Here is a 21,732-nt window from a genome sequence, read left to right on the forward strand (position 1 = left end):
AGGGAGAGTCTAGCTAGATCCACCTACCAGGGTTCTCACTGGAGGCAGGCCGGGTGCTCACACCTCACCTGGGAGAGAGCAGAGGATGAGGACCCTGAACAGAGGCAGGAGGCGCGGGGCAGGGGACAAGGAAGGGGGGGTTGTTCTTGCTAGAACTGCACTTCATGAGGAAGAGCAAGGATGGACCCAGGAGAAGGTTCCGGAGCCCGGCTAAAGTTTGATCCAGCAAAGACTCTTTGTCAAGGGCATTCCAGGAGGAAGGCATTGCAGAGCCTCAGAGGGCTGGCCTGGCTGCGACTGGGAACTGAGGGGGCTGGGGTGGGCATGGAGGGGGACAGAAAGAAGCAGCCTGGGTAGCAGAGCAGGGGCTGGGCTGCTGGGCCCTGGGTCAGGCCGGTCCTCTCTGGGGCAGTAGCAGCAGCCTCCTCCCCAAAGGGTCCAGGCTGGAGCCCGCGAGCCAGAGTGTGCCAGGGGCCTGGGCGGTGGGATGCCGAGGCCCCCTCCCCACCGACTTGCCGTCTGTGCTCAGGAGGGCTGTGGCCCCGGGCGAGCCCATCTCTGCAGAACGCCCGGCCGGCCCGCCCCTCGGGTCCCCCGCCTCGAGTCCTGCCTGGGCCCGCAGCGCCATCTGCCGGCGGGACGGGAAGGCTCGGGCGGAACTGGCCTGAGGCCCCTGGGGAGGGACGGGTATCCTGCGGAGGCGGGTGTGCGATGGTTCACAGGCCTCGTGCTCACCCTGGAGTGAGCTCTGAGGGCCTGGTTTTGAACCTGGCTCCACTGTTGGCTGCTGTGTGACCTCCAGCCAGTTCCTGACCCTCTCTGAGCATCATCCCGATCACAGGGAGGTGAGCACACCCGGCCTCCAGATTACTATGAAAAGTGGCCATGAGGCTGGGAGCCCACACGCGGCAGAGGTGGTCCACCCCGGCGCTGAAGGTGCTCCCCAGCCGGGGACCTGCAGCCCTGACATCTCACCGTTTTCAAACATGGTAAAGGGTAGCATGAGATGGACAAGGATCAGACCCCAGGTCTCAGTGTCCCCTGGGGCTGGCACCTGTCCTCACAGGAGGCTCATCCACTCCCACCCTAACATCCGGCCCTCCTTGGACCCTGCAGGAACAGGAGTCCCCCCCGCCCCCAACGTCGCCGCAAGCAGCTCATCCATTGTCCATCTGGGGCTTGCTGGAAAGTTCTGTGGAAAACCTGCCTCCCTGTAATCCAGGTACATTCCAAGAGCCCAGAAGGCCCACTGGGAAGTTCTGGGGCCAGGACCCAGGAACCGACCCCTGCCTCCGGCTCATCCCCTTGGGGGCCGGCCTCTCTCTGTACCCTGCTTTCTCCTCCCTTCTGCCTGGAGCCCTAAGGAGGGGAGGGCAGCTATAGAGAACCCCAACCCAAGGCTTCCCTCTTGGCCCCAATTCCAGATTCCTAAGGGGAGGACCTGCTTGGCCCACCTTGCCCGGTCAGCCTGGTCGATGTCCAGCAATGGCTCACCAAAAAAGAAGGAGCCAAAGGCCCTGACTTGCAGCATTGCCCACGACCATGGTGTAAAGGCTCCCACACGGCTGGTCCCTGGCTGCCCCTGTGATAGATGGCATACAGAGTCTGGCAGAGATGCACGATACCGCCCCGTGACAGACAGAGACACATAAATAACCTCTAGGACACGGGTGACAGTAAAATAGATGCAATTAGCAAGAAGTGATGGGCTTGGGGCACTTATTATGTCTGTGTTTATTAGCGTCCCTTCCGTTGTGGGCTTCTAAGGTGGTATTTAACAAGTAACCCTCAACTTGCTGAGCGTTTAAGCACTGATCACACAAGTCTGTAGGCCACCAGACAGAGTGGCTACAGGGAGCACCCCTGGAGGCGTGGGGGCCCAGCCCTGAGAAGGGTCACTGTCGACACCTGTTCTGGGAGCTTTGTGGGATCCAGTCTCCCAGGGACCCTCCTTCATGATTCATGGACCCAGCTTTCAGCAGTCCCTCTCACGGTGCTGAAGGATGGGCGAGGGCGAACCGGGCGACGAACAGGACTGTCCCACGTGCTCCCATCAGAGTGAGCTAAGCCAAAGGCTTGGGGAAGACCCCATCCCCCAGCTGCCTGGACGAGCAGGACCCTTCCCCTCCTCATTCTCAGCCTCAGGCTCCTCCCCACACAGGGTGCGTATCCAGGAGCCCCATCTCATGGGACATCCTGAAGTTCTGCTGCAGTTAGCCCTGGTGCGGCTGCCCACCGAGTCGGACAGCCATCCTGTGTTGGGCACCCATCTCTTACCAAGCCCCTTTCGAGGAAAAGTGATTCAAGTCTCAGAACCAGCTGGGGAGGGGGCATCATCAGCTCCTGTTTCTAAAGAGGTCACAGCCTCGGAAAGGTCACCTGCCTGGCAGAGCCAGAGAGGCGGGGCTGACCCCCGGAGCAACTGCAACGCCCCCAAGGCCTCGCGGTAGGCGGTTGCTATCTGTTGACTCTCTGGCTTCCTGCACATGGCCAGGGTCCCACACGTGTGTGTCTCCAGGATGCAGGGGCTGCAGGCACAGCACAGCTGCCAGGACTCCTCGAGATCAGGGCCGGCTGGGCTGGGGGTGGGCCGCCCACCAGCAGGTCCAGACACCAACCGTCCGCTGCCTGGGGCCTCCTCGCCCCTCCACACGGGAGGACCCTGGGGCCTCTGGCAGCGGAGTCTGCTGACAAGCGTCCCTGTTGGGAGCCCTGGTCTGTCTTCGGGACCCAGCTCCCTTGTAGCCACGCAATTGGACCAGGGGACAACGAGCAGGCAGCCCACTGCGGACCCGCCCAGAGGGCTTCCACCGGGAGGCCATTCAGTCCCAGCTCTGCTGCTTCCGGACGGAGCACACAGTAAGTTACCCGTCGCTGTGGAACAAACAACCGCAGACTCAGGGACTTAAGACCGCGCGTTTACTGCCTTGCTGCCCCTTGGGTCGGGAATCCAGGCGGGCTTTAGCTGGGCCTCCTGCCTCGGGGGGTCTCCAGGGTGCAGCAGCGTGTCAGCCGGATCCACAGGTGTCCAGAAGGAGACAACTAAGAACCAGAGGTGGAGGGACACGCTGAGGGCATAGGTGTACACGCGCACGCGCACACACACACACACACAGGCTGTGCCCAGGACACAGTGTTCGATTCCACAGCCCTGTCTTTGGCAAGGTGCGGTGGGTGCTGCAAGCATTGTGACCTCAGGGGTGAGGTCAGGGCTGGCTGGGGCGGGGGAGGGGGAGCCCAGAGATAGAGCTGCTCGGCCGGGCATGAGGAGAGAGTGGGCAGTACCTCCAGACGGCACCCCAACATGGACGCGCAGCATTCAGAAAAGCCACACAGCCACGCCAGCACAGACAGGACCTCCTCAGCCAGGTCCCAGAACCCCAGGTCAGCCCAGTGCCGGGCAGGGGCCCCCTGCAGGGCAGGGCAGCAAGGGGTGGACCCCCAGAGCCTGGGCCCGGGACGGAGGGGTCCTACAGCATGCCAGCAGCCCCCTGGAGTGGGAGTTGGGGGTGGACACTGACCTCACAGCCCTCAATGTGGTGGAGAGGAGGCTGGGGGGCGGCAGGGCGGGGCGATTGGGTGCAGGGAGAGAGGTGGTCTCGAGTTCCAGCATGGCCTTTGCCGTCACATCGCCTGTAGCTGCCGATGCTTGTGGGGACCAGCGGTGTGAGATGGAGTGGACAGATGGACAGACAGTGGGCATGCTGTCCCTCTGCTGCCCGGAACCTCCACCTCGTCGAGAGGGCGCAGCAGCCTGTTTCCTAAGAGACTTGAGGGACGTGCACAAAGGGGAGGCCCTCTGTGGCCTTTGTCGTCCGGGGTCCCTGCGCCCCAGGTGGGCACAAGGGCAGCTCTGCCTCCTGAGTCCAGCGGCAGGTCGGAAGCTGCGTGGGGACTGGGGCACGTCGGCTCTCCAGGCTGTCCCTGAGGGGGTTCCCAGGTGAGGTTCTTGCCTGTGCTTCCGTGGTCGGGTCTCCCTGAGGGAGCCGCCCGATCCGCCTCAGAACACAGCTCTTCTGTTCTGCACCGTCGCTTCTGCCCGCGTGCTCAGGCCGGTCTCCCCTCTGCCGCATCCCGCCTCACGTCTAGGGTGAGAAAACGCTCCCCCTGCAGCTGTCTGCTAACTGCGTTCCTATTCTCCTGTCTTTTAAAATACACTCAATCCTGGTCGCCGCGGGACTGGGAGGCAGGTTTGGGGTGAGACACAGATCTCGCTGGTGGCTGTGGTCAACCCTGCCAAGGCCCCTCCAGGGTGCAGGGGGGGCCAGGCTCGGTGTGAAAGGCTGAGCCCTCCAGGAGCAGCACGGGAGTGGCTGGTTTTCTGAGAGGCCATAGGAAGGAGCGGGCTTCCCAGGTAGCCCTCGTGGGTAAAGAACCCACCTGCCGATGGAGGAGACTTAAGAGGTTCGATCCCTGGGTCAGGAAGATCCCCTGGAGGAGGGCATGGCAACCCACTCCAGTATTCTTGCCTGGAGAATCCCATGGACAGAGGAGCCTGGAGGGCTGCAGTCAATAGGGTCACAGAGAGTCAGCCACAACTGAGAGACTGAGTACGCACATAGGAAGGGGGGCCTTCCAGGAGGGGCGGTGTGTGTACTGAGCCCCAGTGGTCACATCCCTGGGATGCAAGCTTTGGAGTCGGATCCGGTCTGAATGGACGCTCTCCTGCAGAGGCTGTGTGTCCTGGGATGGGTCGCTGAGCCTCTCTGTGTCTCAGCACCTCGTGGGGTTGGTGTGAGGACATGGCATCTGACACAGGCCCATCCTCGTTGGCAGCGGTGGGGGCGCTGGTGAGGTGGGTGGTGGGCCAAGTACAGCCGGGAGAATCCCCTGCTGACCACAGTCACTGGTCCCCAGAGAGGCAGACGGTGGGGAGGGGCAGAGGGAGCTCAGGCTGGATGTGGCCAGGGAAGGGGAAGGCCCCACACTCCAGGCAGGAAGGCCAGCTGGGAGGGGAGCTGAAGGTAGCAGCTCCAGGTGGCCGGGAGGACGGTCCCGCTGTCCAGGGCTGACCTTGGCTCCTCCCAGGAGCACACCCCCAGCAGCATCCACTCACTCGGTCAGTCACTGGGCCTTCGCCCAGGCCCTTCCCTGGGACATGTGGGGGACCCAGAGAGAGATAGCCAGCACACCTCCAGGGGGACTGGGAAGGAAAAGGCCCAGGGGTTGGTCAGTGGAGCCGCCAGGGTTCCTGTGAGTTCAGTGGGAGCCAAGGAGGGCCATCAGTCATCAGGGAGCCAGGGGACACACCCCCTACTCTAGGATGCACTGACCATGGCGAGCAGGCTGAAGGCGACTTCATGTGGCCCCCACAAGGGGTCGAGGAGGACGGGGAGGGGAAGGACACACGCTCTGGGCAGACAGAAGAGCGGAGGCCCAAGGTCAGCCAGAAGGGCTCAGGCAACTGACCCGGTGTGGAGGCTGCAGAGGACAGACCGCCAGGATCCCAGTGAGCTGGAAGGGCTGGACCCAGAAGAGCCCAGCAGGGCTGATGGCTGCTCTGGACACATCACTCTACTGTTCTTTCCACAAACGTTTGCTGAGTCCCTGCGAGGAGTGCCAGGCATGGTTCCAGGTGTTGGGGACACAGCTGGAAACAAGACATGAAGAGCCCTGTCTCCTGGCTTGCATTCTGGTGGGGGAGACAGCAATAAACACCAGACAGGGCCCAGAGAATCATACAGTGTTACAAGCTGGAAAGCGGCGTGGGAGGAAATCGACCGGTCAGTGTGGGGCGAGGGTCAGATTTTAAAGAAGCTCATAGAGAAAAATACAACTGAGCAAAGAAGTGAAGTGGGGGTGAGGGGCTGAGCCGAGCAGCGCTCTGGAGGGAGGGTTTCACCAAATAGGAACAGCCAGTGCAGAGGTCCTGAGGTAGAAGTGTGCCGGCGGGTTCAGAAGTAGCGGGAGCCCTCTGCACCTAGGGTGGGTGGAGTGAGCAAGAAAAAGCCAGAAAAAGGGACTTCCCTGGCGCTCCAGAAGTTAAGACTCCGAGCTTCCACCGCAGGGGGCATGGGCTCCATCCCTGGTTGAGGAAATAAGATCCTGAAAGCACCAAAGATCCTGCATGCCACGGGGCATGGCCAAAAAGTGAAAAGTAAATAAATATTTAAGAAAAAAGAAATAGTAGAAGGAAATGAGATGGGGGGGTCATTTTTGTTCTTATTTCTTTTGTTCTTGGTTTGTTTTTTTTAGCTATGTTGTTGTTCGGTAGCTAAAGTATTTCTTATTTAAATGCAGTAAAATTCACCCCTGTTAGTGTCCAGTTCTACAAGTTTTTTCTTAATTAATTCAATTTTCTGGGGGCCATACTGCACGGCATGTGGGATCTTAGTTCCCTGACCAGGGATCGAAACTTCGCCCCCTGCAGTGGAAGTCCCAGTTCTAGACTGGGACTCATCGAGAGTCCCAAACTCTTACAGTGGTGCAGCCACGACCACACACAAGCTATGAAACGGCTCCATGCCCCCCTGCAAATTCCCCGTGCCCCTTCTCGTAATCAATCCTCCAGCAACCCCGCTATCCCCAGAAACTAGTGATCTGTTTTCTGCCTGTATAGTTTCACCTTTTCAGAATGTCACAAAAATGGGACAAGGCCGCACGTCGCTTTGGGGGTCTGGTTTCTTTCACACAGCATAACGCATGTAAGCCTCCTCCATGTGGCCTCCTCCATCAGTCACTCCTCTCGTTACCACTGAGTAGTATTTCTGTGGGTCCTGAAATAAAATGCAGTTTTTGGTGCATTCACCAGTCGAAGGACATTTGGATTTTTTCTGTTTGGGGTTATTATAAGCCACGGTAAACATCTGTGTACAGATTCTTGTGTGACGTTGTCATTTCACTTCGGTTAATGCCTGGGAGTAGAACAGCTGAGTTGGATGGTAAATGTAGGTCTTACTTTCCAAGAAAATACCAAACTACCCTCCACGCTGGGTGTACCATTTTGCATTTCCGTGGGCAATGATGGAAACTCTAGTTACTCTGTCTTCTCACCAGCACTTGGTATTTTCTGGTTTTTCTTTTCTCCATTCAGGTAGATGTGTATTGATATCCCACTGGGGTTTTAATTTATTTCCCCCATGGGGAATGGTGTGGAGCAGTTTTTATGGGCTTATTTGCCATCTGCTTTTCTCCTTTTGTGGAATGTCATTTGAATCTTTTTACCTGTATTTTCTTAGGTTGGTTGTGTTTTGTTCGTAAGGTATTTGTATATTTCAGGCACAGTCTTTTATCACGTATGTGATTTGCAAATTACTCCTCCAAGTCCAAAGCTTATCTTTTCATTTGTTGTAGCTGTCTTTCAAAAAGCAGAAATTCTTAATTTTGGTGAACTTATTTATCAATTTTTTATTTTATGGATGGTACCTTTGGTGTCATATACGGGACTGCTTTGTGCAACTCAGGATCACAGAGATTTACTCCTAAATGTTCTTCTAAAAGTTTTAGAATTTTAGGCTTTACTTTAAGTCTGTGATCAATTTTGAGTTAATTTATGTTTGTGAAAGTGATGTCGCTCAGTCGTGTCCGACTCTTTGCGATCCCATGGACTGTAGTCTACCAGGCTTCTCTGTCCATGGGATTCTCCAGGCAAGTGTACTGGAGTGGGTTGCCATTTCCTTCTCTAGGGGACCCTCCTGACCCAGGGATCGAACCCAGGTCTCCTGCATTGCAGGCAGATTCTTTACCCTCTGAGCAACCAGGGAAGCCCTAACCCTATGTTTATAGTGAGATAACTTTATGTTTGTAGTGAGATATAAATTGGGGTTTATTTTTTACATGTGTTTATCCAGTTATTGCAGCACCATTTATTGAAGAGACTGTCCTTTCTTAATTGAATTGCTTTTGTTGCACCTTTACCATAACACACGTGGGTCTTTTTCTAGGCTCTATAGTTTGCTCCATTTGTTTATATTTCTGTGCTTTCATCAATATCACACTGCACTGATTACTGTAACTTTATTACAAACCTCCAAATCAGCAGTGTCAGTGCTCCAATTCTTCTCTCAAAGTTACTTGGCTATCTTCATTCCTTTACTTTTCCATATAAATTTTAGAAACAATTTGTTGGCTACTACAAAAAAAAATGCTTCTGGGATTTTGATGAAAATTGCATTGAATATTTAGAGAAATTTAGAGAAAATAGACAACAATGTTGAGTCTTCCAATCTGTGAACATGGTGCATCGCTCCATTTATTAAAGTCTTTATGTCTTTCAACAGTATTTTATATTTTACAGTATATAGATCTTACAATTATTTGATACATTTATACCTAAACATCTCATGATTTTTAGTGCTACTGTTTATAGTACCTTTTTATTTTAATTCCCAGTTCATTGCTGGTACCTAGAAACGTGACTGATTTTTGTACGCTGACTTTATATTTGCCAATTTGCCGAATTCACTTTTTTGTTCTGGTAGGGTGTTTTTTAGATTCTTTGGAATTTTCTAGTTAGATAATACCATCCTCTCGGCCTCTCCAGCACCTCCCTCCGTAAACACACGGGGCCATTCAGATGCATACACCCAAGGCCTCTTTTCCCTTTCAGAATCTCCTCCCACATCTCTGAATTCACAAAGAACCAGTCCTACATGACGGTACCTCAGAATTCTGCCCGTGGGGACAGACAGAGGCACCCCACCACCATCCTGCTCTGCAAGTCACAGAGCAGCCAGGCCGCCCTGATGCCCAAAGAGCACACGGCATTCATCGAGGAAGCCTACAGTGCAGGTGACCCCTGGCCCCGGGACTCGGTCCCAGCAGACCCCATCAGTCCCTCCACCTGAGGAAGTCCCGGGAACGAGGGCCAGAGCAAGCCCACTCTCCAGGACCTTGGGGTGTCAAGAGGCGTGGATCTGGTGCAGCTTTCAGCAGGGCCTCCTGCGCATCCTCTTTGGCCTCCTCACACCTCCTGAGACACCATCGGAAGCCCCAGATGCCCTCTCTCAGCCCTTCCCTCCACACTCCTCCAACACCTTTCACACCCTAGAACCTCAACTCACACCTGGCCCTCTCACTGGAATGCTTATCCCCTCCTTCAAAGGATGACCTGCCTTCATCCTCGTAGGCAAAGCTAAAATGCCATCCTCTCTGGGAAGCCAGTCCTGACTGCCTTTCTGTCTTAGGATTCATCACCCCTCCACTCTCTGTGTGCCCAGGGCCTTTTAGACAACTTCCCCACAGAAAGTCCGCTGATACTGGGTAGGGCTCTCCTGGGCTGGAGGCTCCTTCAGAACAGAGCCGGGCCCTGACTCCCCTTGGAGCCACGCACATAGTCTTACAATAAAAGAACACCACTGAATGTTGGGTGACTGGATGGAGGATGAAGCGGTGAGGAAAGAACAGATGGAGGGATGGAGGGATGAATGCTTAATTTATCAACAGATAAATTAAGGGTGGGTGGATGGGTAGATGAATTTTTAAATGGGTGAATGGTGAGTAGATGGATGGATAGATGGATTTAGGAATGGAAGGTCGGATGGACCGAAGGTGGATAGATGGATAAATTTATTCATGGATGGACTGATGAATGAGCATAAGGATGAGCAGGCAGGTGGGTGGACCGGTGGATTGATGGATAGAAAGACATGGATAAATGGGTGCATGGACAGATCGATGGACACATGGATGACAGACGAATGGGTAAATGGATGGGTGAAAAGGAGTGAACCGATGAATGGATCGAGTACTGCACGAGCGAGTGAGAATGCATTCCCTGCTTGCTTTCTTGCTTCTGATCTTCCCTTGAACCTCAGAAGGACGGGCAGAGCGGTTAGGAGCCCCAGGATCGCCCAGTGTGTCCCCAGCCGAGCCCCGACCCGCCCTGCCCCGCCCCTGCCCACCCAGCCCACCCCGCCCCACCCCTCCCCTGCCCGCCCAGCCCTGCGGGTGCACCGTGGCCCCCACGGCGCACCCACCCTCACTCCTTCTACCTCAGCCATCTGCTTCAAGCTGCTCCGGGACCTCAGTGGTTCAGACTCCCTCCACCTGAGATATATCATCAAGAAAATCAAGAGCATGGCGCACGGGGCCCCCAACCTGGTGCTAGAAACCATCCACGACTACTTTGTAAACAACCAGCAGGTGGGAGCTGTTAGGGCTCTTCAGGGCGGGCGTGGGGAGGGGAGGGCAGGGCTAGACCCAAAGCAGGTTCAGACCTTGGTTCCTCCGGACAGCAGAGCCATGATTTGGGGCAAGTCAGTCTCCCCATGTGTCCAGCGAGCCAGCAGGGGGTGGGTGGAAACTAGACCAACATGTGTGGATCATCCTCTGAACAGTCTCTATAGACTATCATGATTCTCAGAGATGAGAACGCTGAAACTTAGAGGAGGGAAGTAATTCGCCTAAAGTCACAGGGGAGGGATGATTGGGTGGATGATTAGGGTTAAGCTCTATCTGGATTTTTTAATGAATGGATAGATAAAAGAATAAATGGATGAACTGGTAGAATGCTCTTTAGACCCCCTGGTAGTTACCTGAGGATGGGGACAAGTGTTTATTCATCTGTGTCTGCAGAACCTAGTTCAGGGCTGTTCACAGCGGTGTTGCTGCATGGATGACCAAATGTGTCCACTATGCTATCTCCTCGCTGGCCTCTTTACGCGCCGCCCCCTAACTGCTGCTCCCACGGCGACTCCCCACTTAATCAGACCCAACTTGTCCCTGAGCCTGTGTCCACCCTGCCACCCACAGATCTCCACCCGGCACAAGTTCCGGCTCTTCCATGTCCTAGGGGCAGTCATTGGAGCCACTGAGTCCCTGGAGGAGACCTGGGAGAAGTCCTTCATGCAGCTGGCCCTGGAGAACATGACCAGGTCCACGGTGAGTCTCCCCCACCACCCACCCCCAGCAAATAGGCCATTCCACAAAGGCTTCTGAGGTGCAGGCAGCTGCCCCGGCGACCCAAAGAATGCTGGGAATGCCCAGCCTTGTGGCTGACCAAGCGATTCTGCCCATTTTCTCATTTTCTTACCACCAGCCCCTTCAGAGGGACAGCCTCATGCACTCACTTTACAGCAGAGAAAGGTGAGCCTCAGAGAGTTCTTGGCCGGTCTGTGCGTCCCACCCATTCCCCAGGCAGTACCTCAGCCCTTGGCTGCCTGGCTCTGGGTCCCCGCCTATTGAAGACCACAGGCTTGGACCTGGACCGCACATCCTCCAGCAGGTGGGGGCAGGCGCTTCTCTGGGTGCACAAGCTGGTCCAGGACTCACAGGGAGAGCAAGTGCCTCCTGGCGCCTCCATCCTGCATGATGCCCAGCACATGCCTGGCTCCATTTTAGCCTCTGCTGGGTGGTCCTGCATCCTTTCAGTCCAGCTGCTTGGGTCCTTTGCTTCTGGAAGACGCTTCCCTGATTCCCCAGGACATCGTCCCCTGTGTTGCTCTGTATTAGGCTTCAGGAACGCCTGACTCTCAGACCCAGAGCTCTCTATAGTTCCCCATACTCTCATCCCACCTCTCTTTTTCCACCTCTCTGTCCTTCATTCTCCTCTCTGAGGAGCCATCATCTTCCAAATCTTTGACTGCATTTTCTATGCATATCCATGAGCCTTTAACTTTCAAGAGATCTTGGTCTTTGTCCTCAGAAAGTTCCCATTTCATCCTGTTAATAGCTTCACAGATGCAGTGTCTTCTCTTATCTCTCAGGATATTAAAGGGACTGTTTTGCTTCCAGTTTTCTCTCTCTGTTTGGCCTCTCTTTCCTCTGAGTAGCTTTTCTCTGGGTTTCATCAGGTTTGTGGTTGTGGCTATGGTTTTGATCCCTCCCATATCCATGGCCTTCTCTGTGTGGCCATCTGCCTGTGCTTAGGAGCTGCTGAGGTGCTCTGGGCACACAGGTGGGTGATGAGATTGGGGGTCCACCACAGAGTTACGAGGTGAGCCCTCTCCTGTCCTCCACGTGTCCCTTGTCCCCATATCAGCACCTCAGTGACGTTCCTCTTGGGCCATCCAGATCTCCCAGGGAAGACCTGATCTGGGGCTCAGCCCCACGCAGCAGAGTGGAGAACCTGACCCAGGAAGTGTCTGTCCCCTGCACTCGCAGGCCTGGCCTCCCCCGCCAGAGACCCTCAGCCTGGCCTCTCCAGAGACCCTGTGGGTGTGCAGGGTGGGGATCTGGGCGCTTGACTACTTCGCACACACTCCACCCTCTCTCCGGCCTCCCTAGCTGTAAGCATCTGGGAGACACATGCCCTGGGATTTCTATCAGACCATGTGTGGTGTCGGTGGAAGCCGGTTCTCAGCTTGCCCTACCTCCAGCTTAGGGCTCAGCCCAGTTACCTCACCCAGAGGGGTGGCTATCACCCTCGGTAAAAACCTCCTAAATGTAGAGTACTTGAGGTCTTTTCCTGAAAGAGCAAAATCAGATTCAACCCACCATCTTAACAAGAATCCCTCATAATCACCCTTTCAACAAATCATAAATGATATAACGATTTCACTTGATGACTCAGACAGCACTGAGAAAAGCCCTGGGTGTGGCAACACAGCGCCGGACAGTCTGAGGCTGCCCCTCGAGTAGAGCATGGTGGGCCTGGCTGGGGTGCAGGGAGGGCGAAGGGGCTGGTCAGCTGGGCCTCTGCCCCCGAGACGCTGACACTGACTCCTCAGGCCAGAGATCTCGGGACCGAAGCAGAGACTCTGTTTCTGAATCCCTGGTGGTTAAGACTCCAAGGCTGTGATGTTGTCCTAAGCTCTCAGGAGTTCCGGAAAGAGGTGACATCAAGTAGAGCCTTCAGGATGCATGTCTAGAGTGTAGGTGTTGGAGCAAGCTTTCAAAATGGACTAGCGTTTGGATAGACAGGACGAGTGGGCACTGTGTTCCAGGTGGGAGACACAGCATATGTGCAAAGGCTCAGCAGCAGGGATAATGACGATGGGTTTCTGGACCAGGAAGAGGCCCAGGGATGTGGACATTCACGTGTGATCCTGAGCCCTGGGGACGAGCCTCACCTTCACCCGCCCGCTCTGCGTGTCGGGCTTCCTCAGCCTCAGTTTTCCATCCAAAACCTGGGTTGACAGTAGCTGTCTTGCCCACCAAACCAGACCCTGTGTGTGAGATGTCAAGGCTCCATCTGACCACCCACTCTTCCTTTCCGCCCCCCGCCCAGGAGCTGGAGGAGGCCTACCAGGACGCGGCCAGCAACGTGCTGGTGGCCATCTGCAGGCACTCGTGGCAGGTGGTGGCCCGGCACCTGGAGACTGAGGTCCTGTCGGGCGTCTTCCCGCACCGCAGTCTCTTCTACGTGATGGGCATCATGACCTCTGATGGTATGTCCTGCCCGCGGGGCCTGGGCCCAGCCACCCTCTGTCCGCAGGCTAGCAGGGGGCGGGGCAGGCCGTGAAGAGAGCAGGAGGGGGCCGGCAGGGCTGCTGACCTGTGGGACATACTCGGGACTGAGCATCAGCTGCACAACAGGGAAGCCAGCCAGACGGCCCCAAGCTGCGGCCCGGACACCCCCACGGCATCTGTGCTGCCCGTCCCTACGAGGCCATGCTCCTGCCCTCAGCATTTCAGCTGCCCGCCTGGATACAACCAGGGAGGAGCAAGGAGGTTCCAGGAGGAAGGGCTGCCCTGCCGTGGTCCGTTGGTTCCCGGCAGACAGACAGGCCGAGCTCACAGAGACTGTGCAACAGGCCTGGGCACCCAGCTGCACGTCACAGGCCCGGGAGGTCCATATTTCTGTGCCTCCTCCATAGCTGCTGCCTCTGAGCCACTGGAAGGGCCACCTTGGATAGTGGGGGGTCCCTGAGGACCCCTGGGGAGGACTCATGTGGGGAGGTCTTACCAGGATGAGGCTCAGCTAACACTCTTTGAGTTCCTGTCATGTGCCCGGCTCTGCCATCACGAGCTCACAGCCTCGCCAGGGAGGCAAACTCCACCTCTCATTCATTCATTCACAAGCATGAGCTGAGCTCACTACTGCCCAGCTGTGGGGGTACTTCTGCCCTGGTGGCCATCAGGGAGGACTTCCCAGAGGAGGCAGCCATCTCTGAGCCATGCCTTGCATGCCATGAGTAGGGGTTGGAGGAGGAAATGGTGTGAGCACACCCTGGGGCCTTAGGGAGGAGCTAGTCAACAGCCTTAGCCAGGGAGTTGAGGTCAGGGGGAGAAATGGGTGTGGCGGTTCTGCTGTCTCCAGGGCAACCCAGAGGGGAGGCCTCAGAGGCTGCGCTTGGGAAGAAGGCTGGGAGGAGGCAGGCGTTAGCTTGGCTCGGCTTTGCACCCCTCCCCTGGAGCTGACAGGCTGGGTGGAGGTCCCTCTGTGCCTTGGGTCACCTCTGAGATCCCCCCAGAGCATTCCCTGAAGTGGCCCCTCTTTCTGAGGTTGGGTTTCCAGCCTCAAGCATAAAGGCTTTCCAGCGCCCCAGTGTGCCCTTCCCTGGGCTTTGTTTTCCCACCGTTGAGGAGACCCAAGCACATCCCAGGGGACCATGCCCAGAGGGAGCCCTCTGTACCACTGTCTGAGCCTGAGGCCCAGAGAGGGAAGTTAACCCACCTGAGGTCACACAGGATGGATGGCAGGACCATGACTCCAGCCCAGCGCTCTGGACACCCAAGTCCAGCTCACTATCCTTGGAGCTCACCTCCCCCAAGGAGCCAGACAAACACAAGACAATGTAGTTCTGACTCAGTCATGTCCAAGGGATGGGGGAGATGGAGCCCAAGACCCAGCCCCAGCCGTGGACACAGGACCTGGCCTCCAGTGACCACCACCTCCACTCTCTCCCTCAGAGACTCTCTTCAAGGAAGGAGAGAAGGCTGGCTGGGAAGAGCAGCTGGCCAAGGTAGGGAGGGAGCCCAGCCACGGGGGCCTTCTACAGGGATGATGGGGGGCGAGGGTGGGCACCCACTCAGCCCTGGGAGGGTGGAGGAGGCTCAGGATGGGAGGCGGAGGGCGGGCAAGGCTGGTACCGAGGAGCAGCAGGGTCCCTGGGGGTCAGGACGTGAACTTGTCTCTAGACACCTGGCACAGAGCAAGTGTCCAGCGCACACAAGGCCCTTCTCGCCACACAAGGCCCTTCCCGCCCGCCCTGGGGTCTGCGTCCATGGCTGAGGGGCCCAGAGAGGATGCGGAGGCCAGACGGGAGAGCAGAGGGGCGAGGAGGAGGGCGGTGGGGACTGAGGTTGTCACAGTGAGGACGGGTGTCACGCTGCTCCCACTCCAACCACACACCACGTGGCTGGGAGAAGGGACGTTGGGCCCTGGCAGGCCTGGATTCAAGTCCAGATTCAGCCAACCACAGCTGTGTGTGCTGGGTGCCTACTTTGCCTCTCTGTACCTTATTTCCTCCTCTATCAAATGGGGGTGAAAGTGCCAACCTCCAGCGCTTGCTGTGAAATGACAGGAAGTGATCTACATGGTGTCTGGCACTGGGCGTGACAGACAGGAAGCCCTCACTCACTGCATTAGTTATTATTATCATATAGTAGCAGCACGACAGTTATAATTAAGTAGCATTTAGTGGAAATAACACCGCTAGCAGCAGCAATACAGGTAATTAATAGAAAAATAAGACAGAAAATCACTAAGTACATAGAAGACTTCAACAACATAATTAACCAAATTGATCTAATTGACGTTCTTTTCGAATGTAAATGGAACATTCACCAAGACAGATCGCTTGCTGGGCCATATATCAGGTTTCAATAAATTTAAAAGGACTGAAATCAAACGGAGCACATTCTCTGCCCAGAACGTCAATTAGAGATCAATACCAAAAATATGTCTGGAGAAATTCCAAATATTTGGAAATTAGACAACACTCTTTTAAGTAACCCACAAGCCATAGAAGAAATCACAAGGAAAATTAGAAAATATTTTGAAATGAATGGTAAAGAAAGCACAATATGAAAATTTGGAAATTTGGGGGACTCAACAAAAAACAATGCTTAGAAGAAAATTATATTTGTAGTGCCCATATTAGAAAAGAAAAAAGATAAAATCTATCATCTAAACTCCATTTTAAGAAGCCATTCCCCAAAGTGCAAACTAAGCCCAAAGTAGAAGAAAGAAAATAATAAAAAGTAGAGGAAAAATCAAATTTTTTTAAATGGACAAACAATAGAGAGTGAATAAAACCAAAAGTGGGTTTTTCAAAAATATTAATAAAATGATAAGCTCTTTGATAAGCTGATCAAGAAAATAAAAAATATTCATTATCAGTAAAGGTGGAATATCAGTGAACAACCTTTAAACATCTGGAGAATGTTTGGGTAATAAAATATGATTCCAATAAATTAGGCAATTTAGATTGAATAAACACATTCCCTAGAAAACACAAACCACAGAACTGACAAGAGAAGAAACAGAGGATCTGAGTAGCCCTGGATAAAAGAAATTGTAAAATCATATTTTATAAACCTTCCCACAGGCTTCGCTGGTTAATTCTATCACAAGTTAAAGTGTCAGTTGCTCAGTCGTGTCTGACTCTTTGGGACCCCACGGACTGTAGCCTGCCAGGCTCCTCTGTCCATGGGATTCTCCAGGCAAGAATACTGAAGTTGGTTGCCATTCCCTTCTCCAGAGCATCTTCAACCCAGGGATTCAACCTGGGTCTCCTGCTTTGCCGACAGATTCTCTACCGTCTGAGCCACCAGGGAAGCCCATCACAATTTAATGCAGAAATAATACCAACTCTGTCCAAATTCTCTCAGAAAATAGAGGAAGAAGGAACACTCTTGAAACCATCTGATGGGGCCAGCACAACTCCAACACCAAAGCTGGAAGAAAACATATTACAAGAAAGCTACAGACCAATATCTTTTATGAGGATGAATTCAAAAATATTTAGCAAAAGATTAGCAAGAAAAATCTGCCTTTTTGTTCACCCACCTGGAATCTCTCACATCCCAGCCCTTTGGGGTTTTTACAGAGACCTTGTTAATATGTGTGATTCACGAAACCGCCGACGGCTGATAATGAAAGTCCACCTGTCGCCCTCTCTGAAGGTGCAGAGGTGGGTCAGAGTTCCAACCGTCGATCCAGGATGGGTTCTCCTGGCAACTCGCCCTCATCCTGGGTGGAGAGCCAGGGGCTTTCCAGAAGTGGAACCAGGCTTCTTATGAACAACAAAAGACCTTTACTGTTCTCATCACTTAGGAAAGGGTTTCAGAAGCTCTGTGCCAGAAGAAGATGAAGACCACGTGTATATTTTTATCATAAGTCCCAGCGTCACATTGAGGAAGGCCCTTCACAGAGCAGGAATAGGAGGGAACGATCGTCTGTGGAAGCCCTGCCACTCACGCACCTAATGATGAGTGAGTGACGCCTTCCCACTGAGATCAGAATGAGGCAAAGAGGCCCACAGTCTCCACTTCCGGTCAACATTGCACTGAAGTCCTAACCAGGGCAGTAAGCTAAGAGACAGGTGAAAACAGATGTACAGATTACAGTGGAAAATGAAAAACTTTCTTTGCAGACAACATAATTGCATACACAGAAAATCTCAGTTTTTTAAATTCTGGAACTATTAATTACTATTAATTACTAATAATTGAATTTAGCAAGATCTCAGGATATAGAATCAATATGCAAATGTAAACTGAATTTCTGTGTACTAACAATAAACAACTGGAAAATAAGCTTCTAAAAAACTATGATGCAGTCACATTTAAAACATGAAAGACTCAGACAAATTTAACAAAATATGGGCAAGATGTTTACAAAACACTGCAAAAAGAAAGTAAATAAAACCTAAATAAATGCAGATAAATGATCATGGATAACAAGAGTCAATAATGTTAAGATGTCAATTCTAAAAATTGATTTGTGTATTGCCAGTGTGATGCCAACCAACTTCATTATAGAATTAAATAAAATCTATAATTTAAAATTTTATATGGAAATTTCAAAAGACCTAGAATAGCCAGAACAACCTTGAAAAAGCATAATTACAAGAATTACACTAGCTGACTTTAAGATTTCCTATATAGCTACAATCAACAAGATAGTGAGAATTGACAGAGATAGAATAGAATCGCCAACATAAAACCACACTTACGTGATCGATTACTTTTTTATTAATGGTACCAAAGCAATTCAATAGGGAAGGTCTTTTAAACAAATGGCTCTGCAACAATCACCTATCTGGGGGGTAAAAAGGAACTTTAATGCCTGCCTCGAACCATTCACAAAAGTTAATTTGAGATGGGCCCAAGGCCTAAATATTAAAAAACAAAAAGCTTCTTGAGGAAAACACAGGAGACAATCTTACCTTTATTTTGGGGCAGGTAAATATTTCTTGGAACCCAGAAATCACTCAGCATAAAAAATTTTTTAAATGGATGAATTGGATTCTATCTGAATTAAAGCTTCTGCTCATCCCACAATACTATGAGGAAAGTGAAAAAGGGGAAATCAGAGACACAAAGAAAATATTCACGAGACATATCTCTGACAAGAGATTGTATCCAGAATAAATGAAGAACTCTTCCAAAAATCAGGGAGAAAAGACAAACAGCCCAACTGCAAAAGTGAACAGAAGATTTAAGTAGGCATGTCACAGAGGAAGGCAGATGAATGACCAAAAGCCAAAGACACAACCGTCAGCATCTTGAATCCTCAGGGAAATGTCAGTTAACATCCGGGAGCAGCCTCTACGCACCCACGGACAGACCTCATAGGAGAAAGAAAGGCTCAGCCAAATGCTGGTGGGGAAGTGCCCGCTGTAGGTGGGATGGGGAAACCTGCTTGGAAAACTGGCATTTTCTTATACAGTTAGGACTCGGGAGTTCTACTTTTAGGTACTAACCCCAGAGGCACGAAACACTCATACACAAAATTACGCACAGAAGCATGTTCCCGGCAGCCTTATTCCTAAGAGCCTCAGACTAGGAACAACCTGTACTAGGCAGACTCATCCCCTCCCAAAGACCTGAAATCAATTACTTACTCACCCACCGAGGAAACTGGAGAAAGGAGAGCGAGTTACACTGAAGCTGAGCAGCAGAAATAACAAAAGTCAGAGCAGAAATAGAGGCGTCAACTTGAACAAGCGTGCAACAGCACGGCGAATCTCAAACACACACTGAGGGAAAAACACCACACACAGGGCTTCCCCGGTGGGTCCAGTGGTTAAGAATGGCCTCGCAATGCAAGGGACATTGGTTTGATCCCTGGTCCAGGAAGATTCCACATGCCTCCTCTCTGGAGCCGGCGAGCCGTAGCTATGGAATGAAGCCCAAGCTCCTAGAGCCTGAGCCCCGCAAGCAGAGAAGCCACTGCGGTGAGAAGCCCGTGAGCCACAATTAAGAGGAGCCCTCAGCTAGAGAAAGCCCGCTCGCAGCGGCGAAGACCACAGCCAAAAAATGAATCAACACGTCTCTTTAAGAAACATCAGACACAGAAAAGCACACACACACGATTCCAGTCGTACGAAATTCTAGAAGAGGCAAAATTAACCTTATGGCAGGAGAACTAAATCAAACGGGCCTTGTGGGGATGGAGATTAACTAGGAGTGAGCACGAGAGAGCTTTCTGGGGCAGTCAGAAATGGTCCAGATATTGACGGGGTGAGACATTACTTTGCCGACAAAGGTCCGTCTAGTCAAAGCTATGGGTTTTTCCAGTAGTCATGTATGGATATGAGAGATGGACCATAAAGCTGAGCGCCGAAGAATTGAAGCTTTTGAACTGTGGTGTTGGAGAAGACTCCTGAGAGTCCCTTGGATTGCAGGGAGAGCCAACAAGTCCATCCTAAAGGAAATCAGTCCTGGATATTCATGGGAAGGACTGATGCTGAAGCTGAAGCTTCAATACTTTGGCCACCTGATCCGAAGAACGGACTCATTGGAAAAGACCCTGATGCTGGGCAAGATTGAAGGCAGGAGGAGAAGGGGGCAACAGAGGATGAGATGGTTGGATGGCATGACATTTACTTCATGTCCATCGATGACTCGATGGACATGACTTTGGTTTTTTTTTTTTTTTTTTGGACATGACTTTGAATAAGCTCCGGGAGTTGGTGGTGGACAGGGAACCCTGGCATGCTGCAGTCCACAGGGTCACAAAGAGTCGGACACAACTGAGCGACTGAACTGAACTGAGACATACGTACGTTTGTCAAAATTCATTGCACTACACACTGATGATACACGTGTCTCACTGTACGTTAAATAGACCTCAATATTAAAATATTTTCCAAGCAAGAGTACTGGAGTGGGTGCCATTGCCTTCTCCAATTAAAATATTTAAAGCTTTAAAGAAAATTTTGGAAACAGATGTGTTTCAAATTTCAAAATATTTCAAAATATAAAAAGAAATATGGGGCCCGCCTTATATATTCTGTAAACATTCTTAGCAGGGTCTAGGACTGATGCAGAATCAGATAGATGACTATCTCTGCTACAAAAACATGCAGAATTCACACTAATTCCCATAAATAGTGTTGTAGCAGTTTGGGCTCCGCTTTGGCCACCAAATGCTGGTACATGATGCCATGAAAAAAAGAGACACCGAAGGTTTGGGGGAGGGGACAGAAGCCCCTGGTGCTTCTGGAGAAATTAGAAGCTTCTAGGAGGCTGGGGTTCCCTGGGCATTCAGCAGACACTCGTCCTGTGGGCATATGGGAGAGCCACCCAGGTCTTGCTGCTCCTAGCAAATGGACCAGATGTGGGGCACGACTGAGGCAGACAGGTTCCTCTGGATTCTGCCCTGGTGTGCATGCATGCTGAATTGCTTCAGTCATGTATCTGACTCTCTGCAACCCTATGGACTGTAGCCCATCAACCTCCTCTGTCCATGGGATTCTCCAGGCAAGAAGGTGTAGGTTGCCATGCCCTTCTCCAGGGGATCTTCCCAACCCAGGGATCAAACCCGCATCTCATGCTTCCTGCATTGGTGGGCTGGTTCTCTACCACCAGCACCACTGGGAAGCCCTGGAGGAGTGGAGCTGGCCAATGTGCAGTGAAAGCATTAGTCACTCAGTCACGTCCCACTCTTTGCCACCCCATGGACTGTAGCCCGCCAGGCTCCTCTGTCCATAGGAATTTCCAGGCAAGAGTACTGGAGTGGGTAGTCATTCCCTTCTCTAGGGGATCTTCCCAACCCAGGGATAGAGCTCAGGTCTTCTGCACTGTAGGCAGATTCTTTACCATCTGAGCCACGAGGGAAGCCCTAGGCTAGAGCAGTTTCTATTTCCAGGTCCAAGGGTGCATCACCAGAGGGGGTGCAGACAGTCCTGCCTGCAGAGGGCGCCCTTGTCTCCGAGTATGGCCCTGCTACTGCTCCTTTAGGGTAGATCCCAGAAACGGAATTAATTGGGGAAATGGATGCATATAAACTATAAATTTTAGTTACCATTGCCCAAACCTGCACTTTAACGTGATCCAATCACCTCCAAAATGTGATGCTTTTACTATTTCTCAATCTTGGCCAAAATGATACATCATCTTTAATTTCCATTTCTTAAATATTAGTAAGGTTGAGTTTGTATATCTCCATTTTTAACTGGATTGTCATCTTTTTCTTATTGGTTTATAAAGTGCTCTTTATCAATGATATTAACTCTTGGCAAAAGATCACAGAAAGAAAAAAAATTACTGTGTCTTTCAACTTAATTTATGGTGATTTGGCTAAACAAACTTCTTGAAATGCTTATCTTCACATTTACCAATCCTTTCTTCTTTTAAGGTATTTGTGTTGGGAGCATAATTAAAAGGAGTCTCTCCATCAGAAAAAAATCTTAGGATCAAAATCTTAGACGACTTGTATTGTGGAAACCAGGAACACTG

General features: G+C 52.1%; 1 protein-coding gene across 1 annotated transcript in view; it reads left to right on the plus strand.

Moving 5' to 3' along the window:
- Positions 1 to 3,304: 3,304 nt before the first annotated feature.
- Positions 3,305 to 21,732, plus strand: part of LOC113904062 (maestro heat-like repeat family member 5) — a 59,120-nt gene continuing 40,692 nt past the window's right edge. Inside the window, exons 1-6 of the mRNA XM_027560714.1 lie at positions 3,305 to 3,384; positions 8,549 to 8,730; positions 9,938 to 10,083; positions 10,693 to 10,821; positions 13,109 to 13,268; positions 14,734 to 14,786. Coding sequence (XP_027416515.1) covers positions 3,305 to 3,384; positions 8,549 to 8,730; positions 9,938 to 10,083; positions 10,693 to 10,821; positions 13,109 to 13,268; positions 14,734 to 14,786 — 750 coding nt within the window. The remainder of the gene's footprint in view (positions 3,385 to 8,548; positions 8,731 to 9,937; positions 10,084 to 10,692; positions 10,822 to 13,108; positions 13,269 to 14,733; positions 14,787 to 21,732) is intronic.

This window comes from Bos indicus x Bos taurus, chromosome 14, assembly GCF_003369695.1.
Source record: "Bos indicus x Bos taurus breed Angus x Brahman F1 hybrid chromosome 14, Bos_hybrid_MaternalHap_v2.0, whole genome shotgun sequence".
Taxonomy (NCBI): domain Eukaryota; kingdom Metazoa; phylum Chordata; class Mammalia; order Artiodactyla; family Bovidae; genus Bos; species Bos indicus x Bos taurus.